This window comes from Neophocaena asiaeorientalis, unplaced genomic scaffold, assembly GCF_003031525.2.
Source record: "Neophocaena asiaeorientalis asiaeorientalis breed wild unplaced genomic scaffold, Neophocaena_asiaeorientalis_V1.1 scaffold77, whole genome shotgun sequence".
Classification (NCBI taxonomy): Eukaryota; Metazoa; Chordata; class Mammalia; order Artiodactyla; family Phocoenidae; genus Neophocaena; species Neophocaena asiaeorientalis.
Window position 1 is genome coordinate 8,348,335 of NW_020174645.1, and position 22,303 is coordinate 8,370,637.

Here is a 22,303-nt window from a genome sequence, read left to right on the forward strand (position 1 = left end):
ACAAGGCCTTTGGGTTTCAGGATTTCTGATTGACTAGGACCATGTCTTCCTTCCCACAAAATTCTGAAGCTCCATTCCAAAGAATGACTCGAGGCAGGACCCAAAAGTTGTCCACGGTTCCCCATTCTGATCCTGTTCAACTCTGACCCACAGTTCAGCCCATGCTGAGATACATACAGCTGCCTCTCAGCTGTCCTTGGGAACTGACCTGATTATCTTCTCCCAGAGTTTTCCTGAAGCAGGGATTTGGTCAGCTGTTGGATGTATAGGATTTCCTTGAAGTATCCAGCAGAGTAACAGTGGCTCGAGAAATGAGGTGGAATTTTGTTTGATGCTTGTAGCAGGCTGGGTGCCCCCAGAGCTCAGATTGCTGACAGAGATGTTGCCTGATTCTTGCCTTCCTCCCCCTGGGCGCTGACGGCTCAGGAAAGAGAGATGTTGGGGGAATAGCGCTCTGTCCTCACTCTTGACAAAACACAGAAATTACATTCCCTTCTTGCCGACATAAGTTTAAGTCAGACAAGGGAGCTCAAGGATAAAAGATGGCCAAGAGTGCTTCCTACCTCTTTGCTTCCTCCACAGCTTGGTATTTGTGCCTGTGGGTACTTCGGATTTTTTAAAACTCTAAAATCAGAAGAAAAAAAATGAGTTTTAGGTAGAAGAAACTGTTTTCATAGGTAATGTTTTTGTCTTTATATGAATGCTATTGTAAAATAGAATTTTATATATATATGATATATATAATATATATTATATAATATAGGCACAATACCCAGAGCTATGAAAGTCATAATAAGTCATGACACAGCCCTGGCCGAGGGGTCTAGAAAAACCCCAAGTAGAGGGTGTACTGTTTCACATCACCGGCTCACGTTCCATTCTGTGAGTTGACATAATTGTTCAGTAGGTTATAAAGACCTTTGCTTATATAACGCAGCACCACCCACTTAGTGGGCATCGTCCAGAAAACCTGGCGCCCTATGACTTGTAGGATTGACGTTCAATAACAATACAGTCGGCCCTCCATATCCACGGGTTCCATGTCTGCGATTTCAACCACCTGTGGACCGGATTTGGTTCTGGAGCCATTCCCCTGTGGATACCGAGGGACGACTGTACGCTTTTGGGTGGGAAGGAGTGAAATGAGACCAGGCTCCATCCTGTGCTCAGTTTTTCTGCTTTCTGCTGTACCAGTAATACAGAGAGCTGTGCTTACGTGAAAACTATCCATTTTCATAAGGACGTCACCTCCCCTTTAGTGTGCACTGGGGGGACTGCCTGTTACAAAGGATGAAAGGTTTACTTTATATTCTGTTACTAAAAAAAGAAAGAAGAAAAAAGACATTTTATTGGTTAAAAGCATAACCTTGCTCAGTTGATCCCTCTTCAGTTATTTCTTGGGGGAAAGGATCTTAGAGATGATCACTGTACATTGTGAAGGTCAGAGACAGTCTTAATTCTTTTCATTTTATATCTGCCACCTTGGATTGGATAAACTGCTCATTCATAATCCTTATATATATAAGCTTTGCTTTTGCTAACAGAATATTTTCATACTTTGCCCCAAAGTTTTCGAAACCATTGCCCATTTCTTCTGGTAAATCAGTTTTGGAAAACTTTGATGCAGATGTCCTGTTTTTTTTTTTTTTTTAATTTTTTAATTTTTTAATTTTTTACCAAGCCTTTTTTTTGTGTGTGGTACACGGGCCTCTTACTGCTGTGTCCTCCCCCGCCGCAGAGCACAGGCCCCGGACGCGCAGGCCCAGCGGCTACGGCTCACGGGCCCAGCCGCTCTGCGGCACGCGGGATCCTCCCGGACCGGGGCACGAACCCGCGTGCCTCGCATCGGCAGGCAGACTCTCAACCACTGCGCCACCAGGGAAGCCCCAGATGTCCTGTTTTGATTTTAGAAATTCAATTTGGAAAATGTTGGGCTGTTGGGATTACTTTAAAGGCTTTTGCTCAAGGGAACAAGGTAATTCTCTTTTCAGAGTCTTTCTCACAAGTTACTTTGATCAGAGCCAGTGTTTCCTGACTCTTCCAAATTTCAGGGTGACTTGCCTCTCAAGAGCAGCGTTAAGTTCATCATGCAGTTTGGGGCCCAGAAAAATTAATGGTGAGAAACTGACATGATGAGTTTCACCTTCCAAGATTCTCTCCACTGAGATTTCCAATTACCGCCCTTGTGCCATCTGAAAGGTTAATTTTAAAACTAGTACCATATCTAATTGTGTTAGGTGCACATAACTTCTAAAGGACAAATCTGTATAAATGATTACCCTTGGAGGAAAGCTACGCATAAGCAGATTATCCTGGTTGTTTAAAGTACATCCCTTCCAGCTCTCCTGTGTTACAAAGGTCTTAAGGTTCTGCACTTCTTGTACGATATTATTTGCTCAAAGGATCTTATTGTGTATAGGCACATTTGTTCCAAATGGTGTTACTAGTGATTCATGATCTAGATGAAAACAGTTTAAAGATTTAATATTCTTTTCTCCCTCCTTGTCCTCCACACACCTTGCCCTTATCCCCATCTTTCTACTCACCTTTTCTCTAGGTCCATTCTCTCCGATCTCTCTTCACTGTGTCTTCCCTCTGTGGTCTGTGTTTTTCCATCTTCACCTCCCATCTTTCCTTTCAGGAGTTCCAAAATTCACCTTCCTTCCATTGCCTACTCTTTAGGAGTACCAGGCTCAAGTGGAAGAAATGAGGTTAATGATGAATCAGTTGGAAGAGGACCTGGTTTCGGCCAGAAGACGGAGTGATCTCTATGAATCGGAGCTCAGAGAGTCTCGGCTGGCTGCCGAAGAGTTCAAGCGGAAAGCAACAGAATGTCAGCATAAATTGATGAAGGTAGCCAGCTCCCTGCCGGGGAGGGTGTTTTGGGAGTAGAATCATGGATGATCTTAGCAATAATAAAGGGAATCCTAGCTTCACGAGTGTACGTTTGGGAAATAATGGGGTGCCCTGCAAAGCCTCCTGGTCTTGGTTAGAGAAGATACTTAATTTTTTTTTTATCATCATCCTCATTATTTTGGCCACAGAGACCAAGAAAGCCTGTAGTGTTGTCTTATAAGACTTTTAGGTTCTTGAGATTTTCCAATATGTTGTATCTTTTAAATTACAGGCTAAAGATCAAGGGAAGCCTGAAGTGGGAGAATATGCCAAACTGGAGAAGGTATTTTCAATTATTGGTATCGTGATTTCGGGTAGACAGCCTCTTAAATGTTGCTCTCCGTGGCCTGTCACTGGTTAAGAATACACTTGCGATGAATAGAGAACTGTCTTCTGGGTTTATTTTGATCGTCAGTCTCTGGATGACCATGTTTAGCTTCAGCTATGTTTCTAAAAGGGATAGAAGACACCTCATATTTTTTGGTCAGGCCCGCTCACAGTAACACACAAACCCAGACACTCAGTAAGACACATGGGAAAATTCTTACTGTTTTAGGGTACCGGCGACTTTGTTTCTCTTTTTTTGCCATCTGTATGTGTGTTGCTGGTTCTAGAGAAATAGTCCACGTGGAGGTTTGCACTGAGACATTCAAAGGTTTCTCTGATAGGCTACTGTTCTTCCTCTCCATCAGTAGGTACTGGAAAACAAAACAAAGAGACCCCAACAGAAACCTCAAGAAAATAGGACTGCAGTAAATGTAGCAAGACCTTAATGCTAATTTGCCTTTTTTGCTTTATTTCCTGGGATTTTAATCACAGATCAATGCTGAGCAGCAGCTCAAAATTCAGGAGCTCCAAGAGAAGCTGGAAAAGGTAAGCCTGAGGTGATGTTTTGGGGAACTTACTCCCATTTCCACATACTTCTTGCTTTGTCCTGGAGCACAGGAGATCAAAGAAGGAGAATTAGTCACCCAGCACCAAGGAAAATGAAGGGAGAGTGAGTTATTACCTGAAAATACAAGAGTTCTGAATATACTTTCTCCTTTTGAGACATGTCAAGCAGTGTTTGTTTAAAAAACAAACAAAAAAACCCACGAAGCTCTGTGAGACTCTCAAGTCAAAGCTCTAATTGTACTACAGCAGAACCCAAGAGGCTGTCTCGTCTCCCTTCAGGGGACCGGGTCCCCATCTTGCATGGGAGAAGCCTATGTTGTTCACGACCCAGACAGCTTTCAATCAGAGACTGTCGGCAGTCTTCCTGTGCATTGGGAACCTGGAGGGACCAGTAGTCCTCAGGTGATTGGGGATGGGATGTGGGTTTGGTTTATGGCATTGGGCACAAATGTGTGTGCACAGGGCCCTTCCTTTAGGTGAACACGGGAAATGCTAAAGAAAGGGCCAGGAGGAATGTGGCCTTTCATGTCAAGAACGTTTGTGAATGTGTTTAAGAGTTCCTTTTTTTTTTTTTTAAGATGTTGGGGGTAGGAGTTTAGTAATTTATTTATTTATTTGTGCTGTGTTGGGTCTTCGTTTCCTTGCGAGGGCTTTCTCTAGTTGTGGCAAGTGGGGGCCACTCTTCATTGCGGTGCGCGGGCCTCTCACTATCGCGGCCTCTCTTGTTGCGGAGCACAGGCTCCAGACGCTCAGGCTCAGTAGTTGTGGCTCACGGGCCTAGTTGCTCCGCGGCATGTGGGATCGTCCCAGACCAGGGCTCGAACCCGTGTCCCCTGCATTAGCAGGCAGATTCCCAAGCACTGCGCCACCAGGGAAGCCCCAAGAGTTCCTTCTTTTTGTGTTATTAAAAACATATAACATTAAATTGTGTTATTAAAAACATACTACATTTACTGTCTTGTTTTGTGTCCAGTTCCTTAGTGTCAGATATATTCACATTGTGAGATAGATCTTGAGAACTTTGTTATCTCACAAAACTTAAGCTCTCTACCTGCCAAATGCTAATCTCCCCACCCCCACCCTTCGTAACCACCTTTCTTCTTCCTCCCTCCCTCCTTCCTTCCTTCCTTCCTTCCCTCCTCTCTCTCTCTCTCTCTCTCTCTCTCCACCCCCCTCTATCCTTTTCATTCTATTTATTTTATTGAAGTGTAGTTGACTTACAGTGTCGTGTTACTTTCTGCTGTACAGCAAAGTGACTCAGTTATACATATATATATATTCTTTTCCATTATGTTTTCTCACAGGATATTGAATATAGTTCCCTGTGCTATACAGTAGGCCCTTGTTTATCCATCCTATATATCATAGTTTGCATCTGCTAATCTACTTTGCGTGTGTGATTTTGACTGCTTTAGGTACTTCCTGTGGATGGAATCATGCAGTATTTGTCCTTTTGTGACTGGCTCATTTTGCTCAGCACAATGTCTTTGAGGTTCATCCACGTGACAGCATGTGACAGGATCACCTTTTCAGAGGCTGAATAGTATTCCATGGCCTGGATATTCCACATTTTCTGCATCCATTCATCTGTCCCCTTCCTACTTATTCTTGAGCTCACTACTGAAAGCCTTTCAGCTAGAAATTTGTGTGAGGATTCATATCTCCTAGAACTCTGCTCTCCAGTAGAAGTGGGAAGCAACCCACACATGTCAGCCTTAGATGTAATTTTAAGTTTTCTAGTAGCCACATTAAAAAAGGGAAAATCCTCTGAATGATATAGTTTCCTTAATCCATTATATACAAAATATTGCAGCATGTAGTGATATTAAAACATGTACACTGGGCTTCCCTGGTGGTGCAGTGGTTGAGAGTCCGCCTGCCAACGCAGGGGACATGGGTTCGTGCCCCGGTCCGGGAAAATCCCACATGCTGTGAAGCGGCTGGGCCCGTGAGCCATGGCCGCTGAGCCTGCGCGTCTGGAGCCTGTGCTCTGCAACGGGAGAGGCCACAACAGTGAGACGCCCGCATACCGCAAAAAAAAAAAAAAAAGTACACTGCTTCAGTTTTTAAATGAATTAAACTTAAGTAAAATTTAGAATTAATTTCCCAGTCACAGCAACCATGTTTCAAGTGCTCACCGGGCACATGTGGGGAGCAGCTCCCACGTTGGACAGTGCTGGTCTCGAAGTGGGAGTTCCCTTGCCGTTTTCACGTTTTAAAACTGTAAAGCAAATGAGTGAAGTTGTTGGTTTCTTACACTCAGATCTTTACTGTGATGCTGGAAGAGCTGCAGTACAGTTAAGACCCAAATAAAAATTAACTTCAAAAGGGTTCGCTGTTTTTTCTTTAAACATGAATTTGCGAGTCACCACGAACAGTGTGGTGGTTATGCCCTTTGATAGGTATTTATTTGAGAAAAAAAAGTTTATAGTTTTTATCTTGTTTTCTTGTAAAAGTAGTACAGATTCCCCTTAGGAAAATCAGCAAATGAGATGATTAAATAGGGAGACAATTAACCTGGGCAGATGAACCCGAGACCTTTTTGTTTGCATTTATTATGTTATATTGAATCTAAGATGCTAATGATTGTCTGATACCCCATTATCTTCTGTACCCCAAGAAAGAAAAAACCCATCAATTTTAATCGTAGATGCATTCCAAATTCAGTGATGTTAAAAAGAAAAATATAAGTGCACCTTAGGACAGACGAAACACAGAATAAAATGAAACGTTTATATGTTTTGAAAAATGGATAAAAATATCCATTCAGTGTGACCCGATTTTTTTTCCTGTTTAGGAGATGGTCCCCATCTTTTTCCATGGATAAATTGGGCCATCTCTCCCCCGTTCCTTCTCCTTTCAGGCCGTGAAAGCCAGCACAGAGGCCACCGAGCTGCTGCAGAACATTCGCCAGGCGAAGGAGCGGGCCGAGCGCGAGCTGGAGAAGCTGCACAACCGCGAGGACTCTTCCGAAGGCATCAAGAAGAAGCTGGTGGAAGCCGAGGTGAGCAGGGGACCTCCAGCTCCCGGCTCCCGAGGTGTCCGGCCTCCGGCTGTGCAGGGGAAGAAACCTCGGGACCACCCTCTCTCTGCTCCTGTTCATCCAAACCGCTGTCCCATCCGCCAATCCCTTTGAAACCCGAGAGGTTTGGGACCATTTTCCCCAAAGGGGAGAAGGATTTGTCACAGCAGCTCTGAGTAGAAAGATGTTTTGGTGAAACCTTTCCTTCCTATTTGTTTTCCTCTGACCCGTTCGCCCGTGTGGGAGGATTCACGTTTATGTAGATGAACTGTGATGCCATCCCTGAGGGTTCCCTTTTCTTCCCTCGGTACCCTTGCTTTTCCTCACCTTCTCCCCAACGGTGTTAATTATATATTAATTTTCGGGGCTTCAGCTGTGACCTGTGTGTGTTGATAACTCCCAGATCTACATTTTTGGGCCTCTTCTCTCTGTCCAATTCTTTGTTGTTGTTGTTGTTGAAACCAATTATATAATTATACAGGAAACACACGAGTGTTTTCTCATTGTGAAAAACATAGAACTGAAGAATATAGAATAAAAAGGGACGTTTCCCCTTTGCCGCCCTCCACCTCCCCTGACGCCTGGGTGGTGGGTCCATGGAACGGATGTGTCATAGTTGATTTAACCACCCTCCTGTCCTGGGCCTTCTGCTTCTTCATCGCAGTGCTGGCGTTGAAGCTACTTGCCTACGTCTCTTTGGGGCCAGCCTCACCCACGATCCAGGAAGTATTTCCCACTGCTCCCCTGACATCTTGACTGGGTGTCTGAACAGTGCCTCCGATCTAGAATGAACTCAGTATCTTCCCCGACAAGCTGGGTTGCCTTCTCAGTCTTCCTCACACCGGTCAGGGCCCCCATTCATCCATCTGGTCACCCCAGGCTTGACACCTTGACATCATCTGCTGCTTCTCCCTGGGCCCTGGAAATAAACCCACACTGTCTCCACCATCCACCCTCTGCTGGCCATTTCTGCAGACCTCCCCACAGTGTAGGCCCTCTTCCTCTTAGCTGGTGAATGTAGTAATTTCTCGGCTTTCTGCTTCCAGGCTCACCTTCCTCCCATCTAGCTCAAACAGGGTCAGACTCGTGGACCTCAGACTCCAGGCTCATCAGCACCCCGTGCCCCATGCCAGACCTTTCAGGGCTTCCCTACATCTTAGGTGCATGAGACTCTCAGCCCTTTGCCCCACACATGCCCCCCTTTCCCGTTTTCTCCAGCTCCTCCGCTATTACACCTTTTGCAGTAGCCCCTCTACGCTCCACCTGGGGCCTACGCTGGCTCTCGGCCACCTCCGCACTGCTGCTGCTGCACCTTTTTTTTCGGTACGCGGGCCTCTCACCGCTGTGGCCTTTCCCGTCGCGGAGCACAGGCTCCGGACGTGCAGGCTCAGTGGCCATGGCTCACGGGCCCAGCTGCCCCGCGGCACGTGGGATCCTCCTGGACCGGGGCACGAACCCGCGCCCCCTGCATCGGCAGGCGGACTCTCAACCACTGCGCCACCGGGGAAGCCCTGCTGTGCCTTTTTTTGAAAGGCCTTCCCCACTCCCCTCCGGCCCTCTCCCCTCCAGCCTCCCACATCCCGACCCTCTCCACAGCATCCACATCCCCTCACCTGCTCAGTTCAAAGCCCTCCCTCCGGCCTGCACCCTCCCACAGCCCTCTGTACCTGTTTGCTTCACGGCCCTGGCCCTCTTAACCCATATCGTGTTTATTTGTGTTTATCTTACCTCTTCCAAGGGCAGGCATTCTGTCAGCTTCCTCTCGGTATTTTCCACGATGCCTAGTGTGATACTTTGCAGATAGTAGGTGCTTGGTAAATATTTGAATGAATGAATGCACTCTTGTAACCTGCACAAGCAAGTACTCCTCGGATCACAGAACTGTGTTTTCCTCACCGTGGCTTCGGGTACCTGAGACTTCTCTTCCTGCATCGAGCGTACGCTTCCCGAGGGCCCCCTCCCTCGGCGCAGGCGTCGTGCCCGTAGCGGTTACCCCATTAAAACTCTCTGATTGATTCACGATCTACAGGAACGCCGCCACTCTCTGGAGAACAAGGTAAAGAGGCTAGAGACCATGGAGCGTAGAGAAAACAGACTGAAGGATGACATCCAGACAAAGTCCCAACAGATCCAGCAGATGGCTGATAAAATTCTGGTGAGCAGGAACCAAAGTTGACAAGTTCAAAGATAACAGGTTAGAGGTTGTAGAGGGAAGGGGGTCAACAGAAGAACCAACCACCGTCGCAGGGGAGGTTATCGCCAGGCAGGTGAATTAAGAGGAAGTGGTTTTGGCGGACGCCACGTCAGAGACTAGCCGAATAACCACAGGCTGGACATTTCAGCAATGGTAACAGATCCATCAGTATGATTTTTTTTTGCTCTGTTTGCTACTGCCTGACTTTTAAAAACGCGAACGTGCACACGCTGTCATTTCCGATACATTTTTACAGGAGCATTTACGTACTCCTATCAGTAGAGTTTTGTATGGCCATTAAAGTTGCAAATGCCCGTTTGAAAAAGGTGTAGGGATTCAGGGCTTTAAGACCGACACCCAGATTCTTGGTTTTGCAGAGGAAAGAAATTAGTCACGCAGATTTTTTCGGAGTAGCATTTGTCATAGATCCGTGTTCACCCACTCACTTTCTCTGCTCCAGTTGGTGCTTAATATTATTATTATTTTCACTTTCCTTAGAGGTAGCAGATCATTTTTTAGGTTTGTAACCACGTTGATTTTGTTTTCGGCTCTGACGACCAAATTAACTTAATCAAGGAAGGCTTGGGTGGTGCTTGCCGACGTGTCAAAGTTTTGCTCTTGCCAGGGTGAAAGGCAGGTGAACCTTTAAAGGACTCTTCTTGGATTTCAGTCCCCAAACCAAGAATTTGATGCCACTTTGGGGAGCCTGTTTGTAGCCCTTTCCTCCCTGCCCCGAGGACTGACTCTGGAGTAGTCGGGCATTCTTCTGCACCAGAAAGAGACAAGGTGGTGAGCGGGGTGCTTTCCACCTCCCTCTCTCTGTCTTCTCCCTCTGCGTCACTTCTGGGAAACGAGTCACCAGCAACTATATGAACTCAAGAATGACCGACTTATAGGCCTATATACTTAATACCAAAAAAAAAGAAAGAAAACCCAACCCTTCAAAACGTTACATTTCTGTTTGTCTATATTCATGAGCCGTGTGGGCACTCTTGAACACACAGGTGAAAAGAGAAACCGGTTAAATTGTTTTGCTCTGACACACAGTCTTTATAGATAATGTCTACACACAAAGGCAAATGTGATTGTCAGTCTATCCTTTCTGTTCTCTTGTTCCGTCATCCAAGTATCTCTTGGCGATTGTCAAATGTGTGAATTTTACTGTGAGTCAAATGAATTCCCACTGAGATTCCACCACTGCTACCCCCTTGCTTGGTGCAAACGACGTGGTTAAGTCTTGTGGTTGCAAAGTGTTTCTCTGTTTAATGGTGATGTGTTCATTCATTCATTCAACAAATATTTAATGAGCTTCTACTATGTGCCAGGCACTGTTCTAGGAGCTGGGAATAGAGCAGCAAACAGTACTGTTTGCATAACAGGACTGAAGAATCTGATCCAACACATGTAGAGAAGATAACGTTTTAAAAAATGACAACAACAACAAAAAATGCCAAACTGTCAAGAAGTCAGGTTTTAGAATGTCTGCTTTTCCAAGGTTCACTTGCCAATTAAAATGTGGGAGTGTAGAGTTCTGCATTCCTGGATTATATGTTGTAAACTCCCATGCATAAGTAGACCGGAAATTTGGTCTTAAGGTTGTCAGTCTCAGGTATCTGAGTTTTTGACCTGTTTTCAGATTGATTTCCATTCCTGTGCTATCTTAGGAGGACTGAAACTAAGACAAGACGATTATCAAGTGATTTCTAAAATAAAGAAAAAGTAGGCAGATTTCTTTTTCCAAGTGTATCTTGCCACCTGTCCGAGTACCTTTGTGGTTGTGACTTCATTTATCGGAAGGTGTCTTTTGCTCAAGAACCTGGTGCTTAGGTTGTGAAGTATCTGGGATATGGGCAAAGAGGGGTCCTTAGTACTGTTACATAACGATGATGCTTGGAAACACATCCCAACTATCATTTGCATTAAAATATTTGCTATTCTGATAAGAACTTTCAAAACAGCTAATTGGGGTTCTCATTATAGCAGAGTCTTTTGCTTTAATAAAAGACCTCATTATCAGGGACCCTTTAATATACATAAAGCCCTTAAAGTATGTTTTTATTACTAAAAATCCTGTTTACATTCAACTTTTCAAGATAACATCTGTTAGCTTGCAGTAGATCTTGTGCACCTGGTCTTAACATTGAATACTGGCCCCCAAAGCAAAGTCAAATGCTTGCAGACTTTAGAATTTCAAAAGCTTAATCAGTAACATTTCATGTGTGTGTGAATCTAAAATTATTCTTTTCTCCATTTTATGGGCATATCCTGTATAATTTCCTCGTTCTTCAAAATTCTTATAATTATTTCCATTTCAAAGGAAAATTTCAAGATAGTGTGAAGAGATGAAAACTTGGAGTAATGACTTTTGATATTAGTAATTAACTAATGGGTCCAGATTCATAAGTATTAATGTAAACGCAGATAGCTTCATTTAGAGAATGTTTTGGTGAGTTGAATGCTGCCTTTTATACGATCAGTTTATAATACGTTGGCAAATGAATTGGTATAATTTCCAAATGAATTACAATTTTGTTTGAAAGCAGAAATCTTGATAAGAGAATGAAGAGGACATTACATTTGAGCTATTTATATTACTCCACGTTCTCTTCCTATCTTCAATGTATGTGTACACGTTTATGTCATTTTTAGTGAATTTTATGTTCTGCCTTGTTCCCATTAGCAGTATATCATGTAAACTTCATATAAACATGATATCATGAACACCTCCAGATATTCACATGCTCCATATTACCAGTCAGTTAAAATAATCATTCAAAACTGAAAGTGTTTGAATTGTTATATTAGTTTTCCTTCTTAGCTAGGGTTCCTGAGCAATCATTTTGTTAATGAGGAAAATACAAAAATTTATTTTATCGTCATAATAAATTAACTTAAAACTTAAATTGACATTACTTTCCTCATTTAAGGCCGTCACGACAGTGGTCAGGGGCTTTGTGCTGTACTGAATTTTCAAGTTGTTTTGCCTCGTCACTCTCACTTCTCTAGGCAGAGATGAAGAGCTGCCTTTGTTTGACCTGTCGCACTGACAGATTTCTGGTCCCAGCCCACCAGCCATGTGTTTATGTGTGTGAATACTCGGAGCTGGAAAACCCAGGGCCAGGGCTTGGTGGTGGTTTCCTCTCCCAAGAGCCTTAAGGGCTAGTCACGAAGAAACAGATGCCTGTTGCCTTTGGTGCCTGTGCCAAAGTGGTGTCTCCTGTGAACGTCTAACATGCATCGGCTCCGTCATTCCCTCACACACCTGACCGTCTGTTCTTTTGTGTCCAGGAACTGGAGGAGAAGCACCGAGAAGCCCAGGTCTCAGCCCAGCACCTGGAGGTGCACCTGAAACAGAAAGAACAGCACTACGAGGAAAAAATTAAAGTAAAGACACTTTACAGTCTTCCCTGCCCTTCCTCCTATAGCACCATGTAGCTCCTTTCTCTTCCCAGGCACGTCGGGCCACTTCTTGCTAGAACAGAGGACTCTCCGTGGTAAATGCTGTCCTCAGGCCCTGGTGGGAGGTCTTGGGGTGTTATCCTTGGGGCGGATTGGATATCAGAAGTTCAAAAATAGTTTATTGTTTAAGAAAATTTGATCATCATGTGTCTCAATTCCATCTTTAAAATGTTTTTTGATCCACTGTCACTGAGTCCATGATAATTTAGATTTAGAGAGATTCACCATCTCCTTGCTTTTAATTTCCTTCTTGCATCTTAGACCTGGAATTCTTTTCCTTTTTTTATAAAGTATATCCTTGAGGACTTTCTTTAGTGAAGGTCTGCTGGTGCCAGGCTCTCTGTTTTGTGTGTCTGAAAATGTCTCTATTTCATCCTTGTTCTCGAAAGATGTTTTGACTGGGGATAGAATTCTAGGTTGGCAGTTATTTCTTTTAATACTTTTTGAAGACATTATTCCATTGACGTTTGGTTTTTATTATTGCAGTTGACGGTCAGCTGTCAGTCTAACAGTTGCTTTCTTTAAAAGCAGTCTTTCTTTTTTCTTTTAAAACTTTGTTTTATCTTTAATTTTCTGAAGTTTTACTGTGATGTGTCTAGATGTGGAGTTATTTTTATTTATCCTCCTTGAGATATACTGGACTTTGGAATATATGTATATATTTTTAAAAATTAATTCTGTAAAATTATTGGTTGTTATATCTCAAGTATTGTCTCTTCCCCTTCTCTCTTTAATTCCCTTATGAGAATTTGATTAGACGTGTTAGATTACCACCAATCTATCTTTTTTTTGTATTTTCCATTTCCTTGTCTTTTGGTGCTACATTCTGGTTAAGCTCTAACTGATTTTCCAGTGTACTAATCCTTACCTGTCTAATTTGCTGTTAAACCCATCCATTGAGGTATTTTTAAATTAATTAATTAATTAATTTTTGGCTGTGTTGGGTCTTTGTTGCTGCGCATGGGCTTCTCTCAAGTTGTGGCGAGGGGGCTTCTCATTGCCGTGGCTTCTGTTGTTGTGGAGCACAGGCTCTAGGCACACGGGCTTCAGTAGTTGTGGCTCGCAGGCTCTAGAGTGCAGGCTCAGTAGTTGTGGCGCACGGGCTTAGTTGCTCCGTGACATGTGAGATCTTGCCAGACCAGGGCCCGAACCCGTGTCTCCTGCATTGGCAGGTGGATTCTTAACCATTGTGCCACCAGGGAAGTCCCCATCCATTGAGTTTTAAATTTCAGTTATTGTATCTATTTGTTTCTTGACATTCTGTTTGGTTCTTCCCCAAGTTTACTAGATTATTTAAGTCAATAACTTTCTATTTGCTGCATTGATTTGAAGCTTATCTTCTGCTTCTTTAAACGCATCAGCATAGTTGTTTTATGATCTGTATCTGATGATTCCGGTATCTGAAGGTCTGTTTCTACTCTGTTGTTTCTCTTGGCTCTTTTCCATGATGTCTCTCTTTTTCGTGTGCCTGGTCAGCTGCTCGTTTTCCTTGGAAAATTAATAATGAGAATTCTTTGAGGCCTTGAATGAAAATGTGTGCCCACCTTGTGGGTGGCTCTGGGCTTTGACTTCTTTGTCTTCTTACCCTTTGAGGCAATTAAAAATGAAGCTCAAGTTTATCTGGTTCAGCAAATGCCTCAAGTTCAAAATAGCTGGGTTTTTGCTTTCACTTAGATTTTAGTCTGTAATTTCTTACTCTCTTGCCAACGTTCAGGTGCTTTTGGGAAAATGTTTTCCATATTCTATCTAGCATTTTAAATCATTGTTCATAGAAGAACTGGCCTAAATAGTCCAGCCTATCATATAAAATAATAAATTCAATTATTATTTTGCTTACTGAAATTATTATTTCAATTCAGCTATTGTTAATAAGTTCAGTGATCAGAAATGACTGCCAGCCTATCTATTTCCTTTTGAAATCACATCACATTTTCATTATGATTTTGACTGAGCCTTTAACACGTTCTTGAGAATCAGACATTGTTCATTACCATCTCAAATATTGTCTCTTTCCCTTCCAAGTCAGACAGTGAAGGAGGCTTTTAATTTTTGTGACGATCATGTTATTGATTTGGTTGGTATTCTCAGAGAGTTGGCTGTTCCTTTTCTGGAGAACCACACATGTACGTGCTCAGATGGCATCTTCACCGTCACTACCCTGACACTTTCTTTCTTTTACCCCTCGTGCTACTTTTGGTTATTTTTCATTGAAAGAAATACCAGGAAAATAAGCCAGAAGGGACCACACTGTGTTTTAGTGTGACCCTCTACTCTAGTGCATTTACCTACCAATCCTTTTTGGTGTCCAGACTTTTTTTTTTTTTTTTTTTAATATTTATTTATTTATTTATTTTGGCTGCCCTGGGTGTTAGTTGCGGCACGCAGGATCTTCCTTGCAGTATGTGGGCTTCTTAGTTGCGGCATGCATGTGGGATCTAGTTCCCCAACCAGGGATTGAACCCGGGCCCCCTGCATTGGGAGCACGGAGTCTTACCCACTGGACCACCAGGGAAGTCCTGGTGTCCAGACTTTTATCCTTGAGATAAACTGACTTTCAGAAAATTATGAGAATGTATACAGTAGTCCACTGGTATCTTTGCATGATGAAAATAACCTTTGCAAGTTCATTCTGTAATTTGGGTCAGTATATTGACTTTTCTGTCAAAATGCCATGTTCTATCGATACCTTCAATTGATATAAATGTCTACAGTGGAATCTCTCATTTCAAACAAATTCCTTGCTTCCCTCCCATTCATCTTCTTGTTCATCCTCCTGTCAGTTTAACCCACTGAAAGCCGGGATGTGTACATCCTTGAGAAAGGCTTATTCCTTGTGGCTCACACTTACCTATGTTGGTATCCACCACTGCCAAAGTGGAGGTCTTAGTTTGAGCAGAGTCATCCTGAAAATGTGCTTCATTGCTTTAGCACTGCATAAAAAAAGGGCATTCCTGGTCTAGACATTAAGTGGTCTCTGCTACCTTCTAGATGGCAAGCACTTGGCTTTATAGATCCTAGAGAATGTTAGGGAGAGATCTGTTTTCTTCTGTCTTCCCTCCTGGCATCTTTATGAAACCATTTCTTTTTAGTCTGCCCTGCTTTGTGTTCCTGTTCTGTCCCCTGTGAGGCCATTTTGGTAATAATTGTGATCATACCCCAGATTCTGTCCTTTTCTTGTTCATAATTTTAGAATCGTGCCCTGACGTCCAGGAGAGCAGGCCACTTACCCTCTTGAGGTTCGTCCCTTCTCCCATGACCCCGTCCTCCACCTCTTATTCTTCTCTGCCAACTCTCACTCTCCTTTTTTCATCAGTCAGTTCTAGTTTAAAGTCCTCTTTGAAATCTGTTCTTTCCTTTCTTTATCATGTGGACCCCCTCCCTGTTCATTGGCTCTTTTCAGGGACTGTGTCCCCATGAGCTACGAAGGACCCACCACAATAGATAATGTGGGAAAGGCAGATTTCAGTTCCCATCTGTGACCCCAATTCTTTGGGCTTTCTTCCCAGTATCAGATGCAGTCGCCATCATTCAGAGAACCACAGTGATGAGAAACACAGGGTCGTGGTCAAAGGCTTGGCAAGTTATGATGTTGCCTTCCTTTTCTCCTCTCTTTTTCGCCAGTTGTTCTGGCAGCTGGTGGGGCTGTGTGTGTCCCTCACAGAACATTAGATCAAGCTGGTGGATGGTGACACCATTACTGTTTTATTTTTTCCTCTTGGGAACAGTAGGTGCTTACAGTGGCATTCTCAGCACTGAGAACACATGACTTCTCTTCCCCTGGGAAAGATTTCTCTTTCCAGTGACTTTTTATTTTCACCCCCAGCTGGATCAGAGGAAAGAACGGAGGAAAGAGGCTTTTTTTTTTTTTTCCCCTTTCCTTTATGCTGTCTCTTCAGTCTGTTGACTCCCCACCTACTTTATCGGTGGGCAGAATCCACTCGTCCCTGGCTGTTTCTGAACGTCAGCCTTGGTCACAAAGACTTCCTCGGTCTTCAGCTTTCCATCCCTCCACACACAGCCTGGAGATAACGAGATTAATTTTGTACAAATTAAGAGCAAGCAGTGTTCTGAAAACTACTGGCACATTGACTGCGATAACAGTGCCCCTAGGTAATAGCTGCAAATCGTAAGATCTCTAGAGAGATCTTTTTTTTTCCCTCTCATTCTGGAGTCTACCTCCCCTTTGGCTGTACCTCTCAGGTCATTTTGGCTGCTGATTTAAAAATAAGTTCTTAGTTCACGTCCTCTGGTTACTTGCCATTTGATGGTCATACTTCTGAACCTCATCCTGGCTGATAGACAGACCCCCGCTCCCTCGCGCTGCCCCGGAGTTGGGGCAGCGTGGCTTCTTCACTGCTTTTCCCCTCCTTCCCTGTGTTTCTCCAGTGCCTCTGGTTAGTCTGCCAGACACTAACTTCTCCTTTTGTTTTTCCTCAGGTGTTGGACAATCAGATAAAGAAAGACCTAGCCGACAAGGAGACTTTGGAGAATCTGATGCAGAGACACGAAGAGGAGGCCCACGAGAAGGGCAAGATTCTCAGCGAGCAGAAAGCGGTAGGTAGACAGAATCACAAAGCCGGTTTCCAAGGGAGGGTGTGTGAACCACGCCAGGAGTCCCCCACCAGAGAAGAGTCCATTTGGTCTGTTTTATCCTGTGGAGTCTGCTGCTAACAGAAAGTTCTCTCTGCAACCCCTTCTCGTAAAAGCAGCGGCAGTGGTGGCTCGGGGTGGCCAGTTTTGCCCTTCACACCCTTCTTTAAGAACTCACGCTGACCTGCGTCAACTAGAACCCTGTCTTTCAACACACCAACCCCCCGCCACCTCCCCGACGAAGTGCCCGGTGGCCTGTGGCCTCCCTTAGGCATCTCGTTTCCTTTCAAATCTGTGTAGGCAGATGTTTCAGAAACTTGCAGCTTAAGAGTTTCCCCTGTTGTGCTTGTTAATCTACTTATTATCTCAGACCCTACCGAGACTTTTCACAATAGAATCTCTAAAGGAAGGTCCTGGGAAGTAATATTTTTAACCAGTACCCCGCGCCCCGCCCCTGCCCCTTTCCTGCCCTGGCCAATTCTTATGCTTCATTAAGTTGGGGAAGCTTTGATGCAGAGAATCTAGGACAGTAGGGGCTGGGTGAGAAGGAATCACCCAGAGAATGACAAGCTCGTGGGTGATGAGAAATAGGAACTTGCAGATGCAAGTTTAGAGGCTGTGGCAGGCTCAGGGTGCATGTGGACAACACAGGGATTTCACGAGGCCTGTCAACTCACGGAATGCCAGGTTCCTCAAGAGGTCCTCCCGCGTGTGCTTACTGCAGGCCCCTTAGCTAGTGAGGGGACATGCAGTCTCCGTTTGATAAAACAAATGAGTGCCATCGTTGGAGCAGTGAGATCTACGCTCCTCAGGGTACAGGCTAGTTGGGTCTCTGGTCCGATGGCCTGCCTTTCAGATGACACTTTTCCTCACTTACGTGGCCCACTTCCCTCTCATTCCGGTGTTACCGTCTGTGTGTGAGGTTCCAAAGATACCCCGTGTTTCAGATGATCAACGCCATGGATTCCAAGATCAGATCCCTGGAACAGAGGATAGTGGAATTGTCGGAAGCCAATAAACTTGCGGCAAACAGCAGTCTCTTTACCCAGAGGAACATGTAAGTGTTCCGATTCTAACTGTGTGCTTGATTACGCTTTGGTCTTCTCTCCTGGGCACAAACTCTGTTCTTCTGTCGGCGGAGCAGGAGTGGATTTAACGACTCCTGTGGTGGGGCCCAGCCTCCGTGTACTTACGTCATTTTGCCCTCTCTGAAGTGGTCTCACTCTACCGGCCCTCTCTTTTGAGCTGTGTTTTCTTACATGCTTCAAGTTACCATCCCATCACAGAGTGTTTTGCTCTCTCTAATGAGGTAATTTACAGTTTGCTTCTGGAGACCTCGTTCCCCAGACTTTCCTCCTGCAATCAGCCAGAGGTGATCTCGGGTGTGCCCAACTGGGCCATCCCTTTTGCTGTTGTGAAGTTGGGCCCTTGGGGGTGAGTTTTGGGGTTTGGCAAGGACTCTCCTGTGTTCCGGGAGCACTTTGATCTTAATCTTTTCCCCCAAAGAATTACAATCTCCTTAAGAGATCTTAAACGTTCCCATCTTAGTTTAAACCAGCTTGGTAGACCGCTGTCCGATCTTTGAGTCATTCCAGCTTCTGAGCGGCCTGGTGAAGAGGTGAGCAAGGTCAACAGAGAAGTAGAAGGAGTAGCATTCTTTCTCCTCACCACCCTCTCTTCCCCAGGGCCTGTCTTAGTGAGTTGTCAGGGTGCTCCTGTACTCTCAGGAGGCCCTTTCGGCTCTCCTCTACAAACTGGAAAAACAAAAAGGTCTACCAAAGGAGTGAAATGATAGTATCTCTTGCATCCCCCTTGACCATACTGAATCCCATTGACGAGGGACTCTGAGCGATGGGGACTAAACGGGCCCCAGGTCCCCATGCTGGGGCCATGCACACGAGGCCGGGTCAGGGCGGCGCTAACCTGGGAATGAGTGTGGTCCACTTGCTCAGATGCACCTCTCGCTCCGCTTCTGCCCGTCCTTCTGCGGGGACATGCTCACCTCTAACGAGACTGTGATTTTGCTTGGCTCCTCCCACCACCCCCACCAGGAAGGCCCAGGAAGAAATGATTTCAGAACTCAGGCAGCAGAAGTTTTACCTGGAGACACAGGCTGGGAAACTGGAGGCCCAGAACCGGAAGCTGGAGGAGCAGCTGGAAAAAATCAGCCACCAAGACCACAGCGACAAGAATCGTCTGCTGGAGCTGGAGACCAGGCTGAGGGAGGTGAGAATGAGGGGTGATCTCCTGAGGCTATTTGTTGGAGGACCCAGGGGCCCCCAATCATCCAAGTGTCAAGCACAAATCAGTACTTACATGAGAGCCATTGTGTGTGGTGGTGAAGAGTGCAGACAGGGCCATGGGGGTCTGCATTAGAATTCCACTTCCCCTTTTTAGGAGTTTGGTAACCTCGGGTCGGGCAGGCTACCCTACCGCCTCTGTGCTTGAGTTTCCTCATCTGTAAAACGGCCATGAAAACGTATCTCCGTCATGGGGTCACGTGAGGATGACGTAAATTGGTGCATCTTCAAATGGGGGCAAAGTGATTCCTCCTGTATCCTGATTCATCGAGGGTCGCATGATTGTGTCCATGCACGGAGTTCAGCACATAGTATGGCTTAATGACAGTGACAGAGCGCCCCCCCACCCCACCCCGCCGCCCCATGACAGTGGGAGACTAAAAGAGAAATCTAAACTCTAGGTTTGTCTGATGGAAGGTGATTTGCTTCAGAGGTATTGGGTTGGCCAAAAAGTTCGTCTGGGTTTTTACATAAGATGGAAAAACCCGAATGAACTTTTTGGCCAACCCAATATAAGGACGCTGGGAAGAACAGCCAGGTTTGGGGAGGGAAATACCACACATTTGGTTGTGGACCTTTTGAGGTTGACTGAAGCTGTGACTTGACATGGCTCACTGTGTATTTATCAAATGCCTGCTGTGTGCTAATTAGTAGCCAGATAGACCGTGGTGACAAGACAGACCCATCCCTGATCTCGGGGGCTGTCAGCCTAGCAGGTGGGTTTAGCTGGCACTGGCAGAGGCAAGACCGGAGTTCAGGAGGGTGGTCCTTGGAAGTGGGACATCCCGGCTGGGCGTAGAGACACTGGGCTCAAATATTTGTGATGGAATTCTTCAAAGCGGAGATGATCTCTCTTAAGGCAAAGACCATTAAGCAGATAGTCTTTAGTTAAGGACCAAACCTTGAATTCTGACGCTTAGGAATGTCTTCATTTGTACTGGAGTATTAAAATGAGGCCACTTCTCCCAAGGGCAGGAGTTGTCAAGGTGTGGACCCCTCTCTGTTAGGACCACATGGCCTGTGTGTTGAAATGCAGATTCCTGGGCGGCTGCCTCCCTCAGCTTTTTGAATGGAATCGGGGTGGGGTGGGGGTGAGGAACAGGGATTTGCATTTTTAACCAGTGCCCTGGGTGATGCTTATGCTTCCGGAGTTTGAGGGCCATTGTTCTAGGTTATCCAGAAGCCTTAGGTGGCGGTTTTACTTTTCTAATCCAGGCGATAGTTTTACTCTTCAGTAAGTTTAACCACACTTCCCCGTAGTGTCAGCCTTAGGAGTGTGAGTGTAAATAACTCGGATGGATTTCTCTGAGCGTGGGAACGCTGGCTGGCTGTCTTTTGCTTTCCCTTCCCACAGATGTCTCTCTTGTGTGTCTGCCCTGCAGCTGTAGCTCCTCTGGGCATTAACCTGCTCCAGGGAAGGCGTGGTGCTTTGTTCTCCAGTCAGTATAGCCAGCCCCACAGGGGCGGTGGGAGAAATTTAGGATGCTTCCTGAGGGGCTCAGGGCTGTATATGCTCCAGGGGAGTCTGGAGTTTAGCTTTATTTATTTTAAAATTTTTGCTGGGGTATAGTTGATTTACAACGTTATGTTAGTTTCAGGTGTACAGCAAAGTGAATCAGTTACACGTATACATATATCCACTCCTTTTTAGATTCTTTTCCCATATAGGCCATTACAGAGTATTGAGTAGAGTTCCCTGTGCTCTATAGTAGGTCCTTATTAGTTATCTATTTTATGTGTAGTAGTGTGTATATGTCAGTCCCAAATCTCCCAATTTATCCCTCTCCTCCTTTCCCCCTCCCCGGTAACCATAAGTTTGTTTTCTACATCTGTGAGTCTATTTCTGTTTTGTAAATAAGTTCATTTGTACCATTCTTTTTAGATTCCACATATAAGTGATATCATATGATATTTGTCTCTCTCTGACTTACTTCACTAGTATGACAATCTCTAGGTCTATCCATGTTGCTGAAAATGACATTATTTTGTTCTTTTTTGTGGCTGAGTAATATTCCGTTGTATATATGTACCACATCTTCTTTATCCAGTCCTTTGTCGATGGGCATTTAGGTTGCTTCCATGTCCTGGCTATTGTAAATAGTGCCGCAATGAATATTGGGGTGCATGTGTCTTTCTGAATTACGGTTTTCTCCAGGTATATGCCCAGGAGTGGGATTGCTGGATCACATGGTAGCTCTATTTTTAGTTTTTTGTTTTTTGTGTGTGTGGTACACAGGCCTCTCACTGTTGTGGCCTCTCCCATTGCGGAGCACAGGCTCCGGATGCACAGGCTCAGCGGCCATGGCTCACGGGCCCAGCTGCTCCATGGCATGTGGGATCCTCCCGGACCGATTGGAGAAATGTCTCTTTAGATCTTCTGCCCATTGTTTGATTGGGTTGATTGTTTTTTTGATGTTGAGCTGCATGAGCTGTTTGTATATTTTGGAGATTAGTCCCTTGTCAGTCACTTTGTTTGCACATATTTTCTCCTGGAATTTAGCTTTAAATCTAGCCAGGTGGTCCACCTGCTCTTTGCCACCTGCTGCCATTGAGATTGAGGGTAGAGGCCTCAGCCTCGGGTTTGACCCACCTGCAAGGGTCCTGGGCACCCTTCCCCCCAGCCTGTGGGTGCAGTGTTAGCAGTTTTCCAGCAGCGTGTGTGGCGCAGGGCCCCTGGGTTCTCCCTGCATCGGACAGCATTCTGCTCCCCAACTTCCTCCTGAAGTGTGACAGTGATGTCACCGGCCTCTCATGGTTTTGCCAAGTGGCCTTGGGAGATTTCAGGCATGCTAGCAGAGTCGCAGCCTCCTCCGACTGCTGGCCTTTTAATAAGACCAACAGTAAGTAGTTAACCCTGCCACTTTTTAGCTGTGTGCCGTCTTCTCGGTTCCTGAATCTCTCAGGGCCGCAGTTTGCTTGTCTGTAAAATAGAGGTCATAGTCATACCAT

At 45.1% G+C, this 22,303-nt stretch overlaps 1 protein-coding gene across 4 annotated transcripts in view; it reads left to right on the forward strand.

Annotated features, from left to right (window-relative positions):
• CIT (citron rho-interacting serine/threonine kinase) overlaps window positions 1–22,303 on the forward strand; it is a 168,507-nt gene that overhangs the window by 90,381 nt on the left and 55,823 nt on the right. For all 4 annotated transcript variants that reach the window (XM_024758531.1, XM_024758532.1, XM_024758529.1 and 1 more), the window contains exons 14-22: window positions 2,683–2,853; window positions 3,128–3,178; window positions 3,715–3,768; window positions 6,653–6,793; window positions 8,841–8,966; window positions 12,294–12,389; window positions 16,902–17,018; window positions 18,002–18,111; window positions 19,106–19,280. In XM_024758531.1, the coding sequence (XP_024614299.1) occupies window positions 2,683–2,853; window positions 3,128–3,178; window positions 3,715–3,768; window positions 6,653–6,793; window positions 8,841–8,966; window positions 12,294–12,389; window positions 16,902–17,018; window positions 18,002–18,111; window positions 19,106–19,280 (1,041 nt within the window). The remainder of the gene's footprint in view (window positions 1–2,682; window positions 2,854–3,127; window positions 3,179–3,714; window positions 3,769–6,652; window positions 6,794–8,840; window positions 8,967–12,293; window positions 12,390–16,901; window positions 17,019–18,001; window positions 18,112–19,105; window positions 19,281–22,303) is intronic.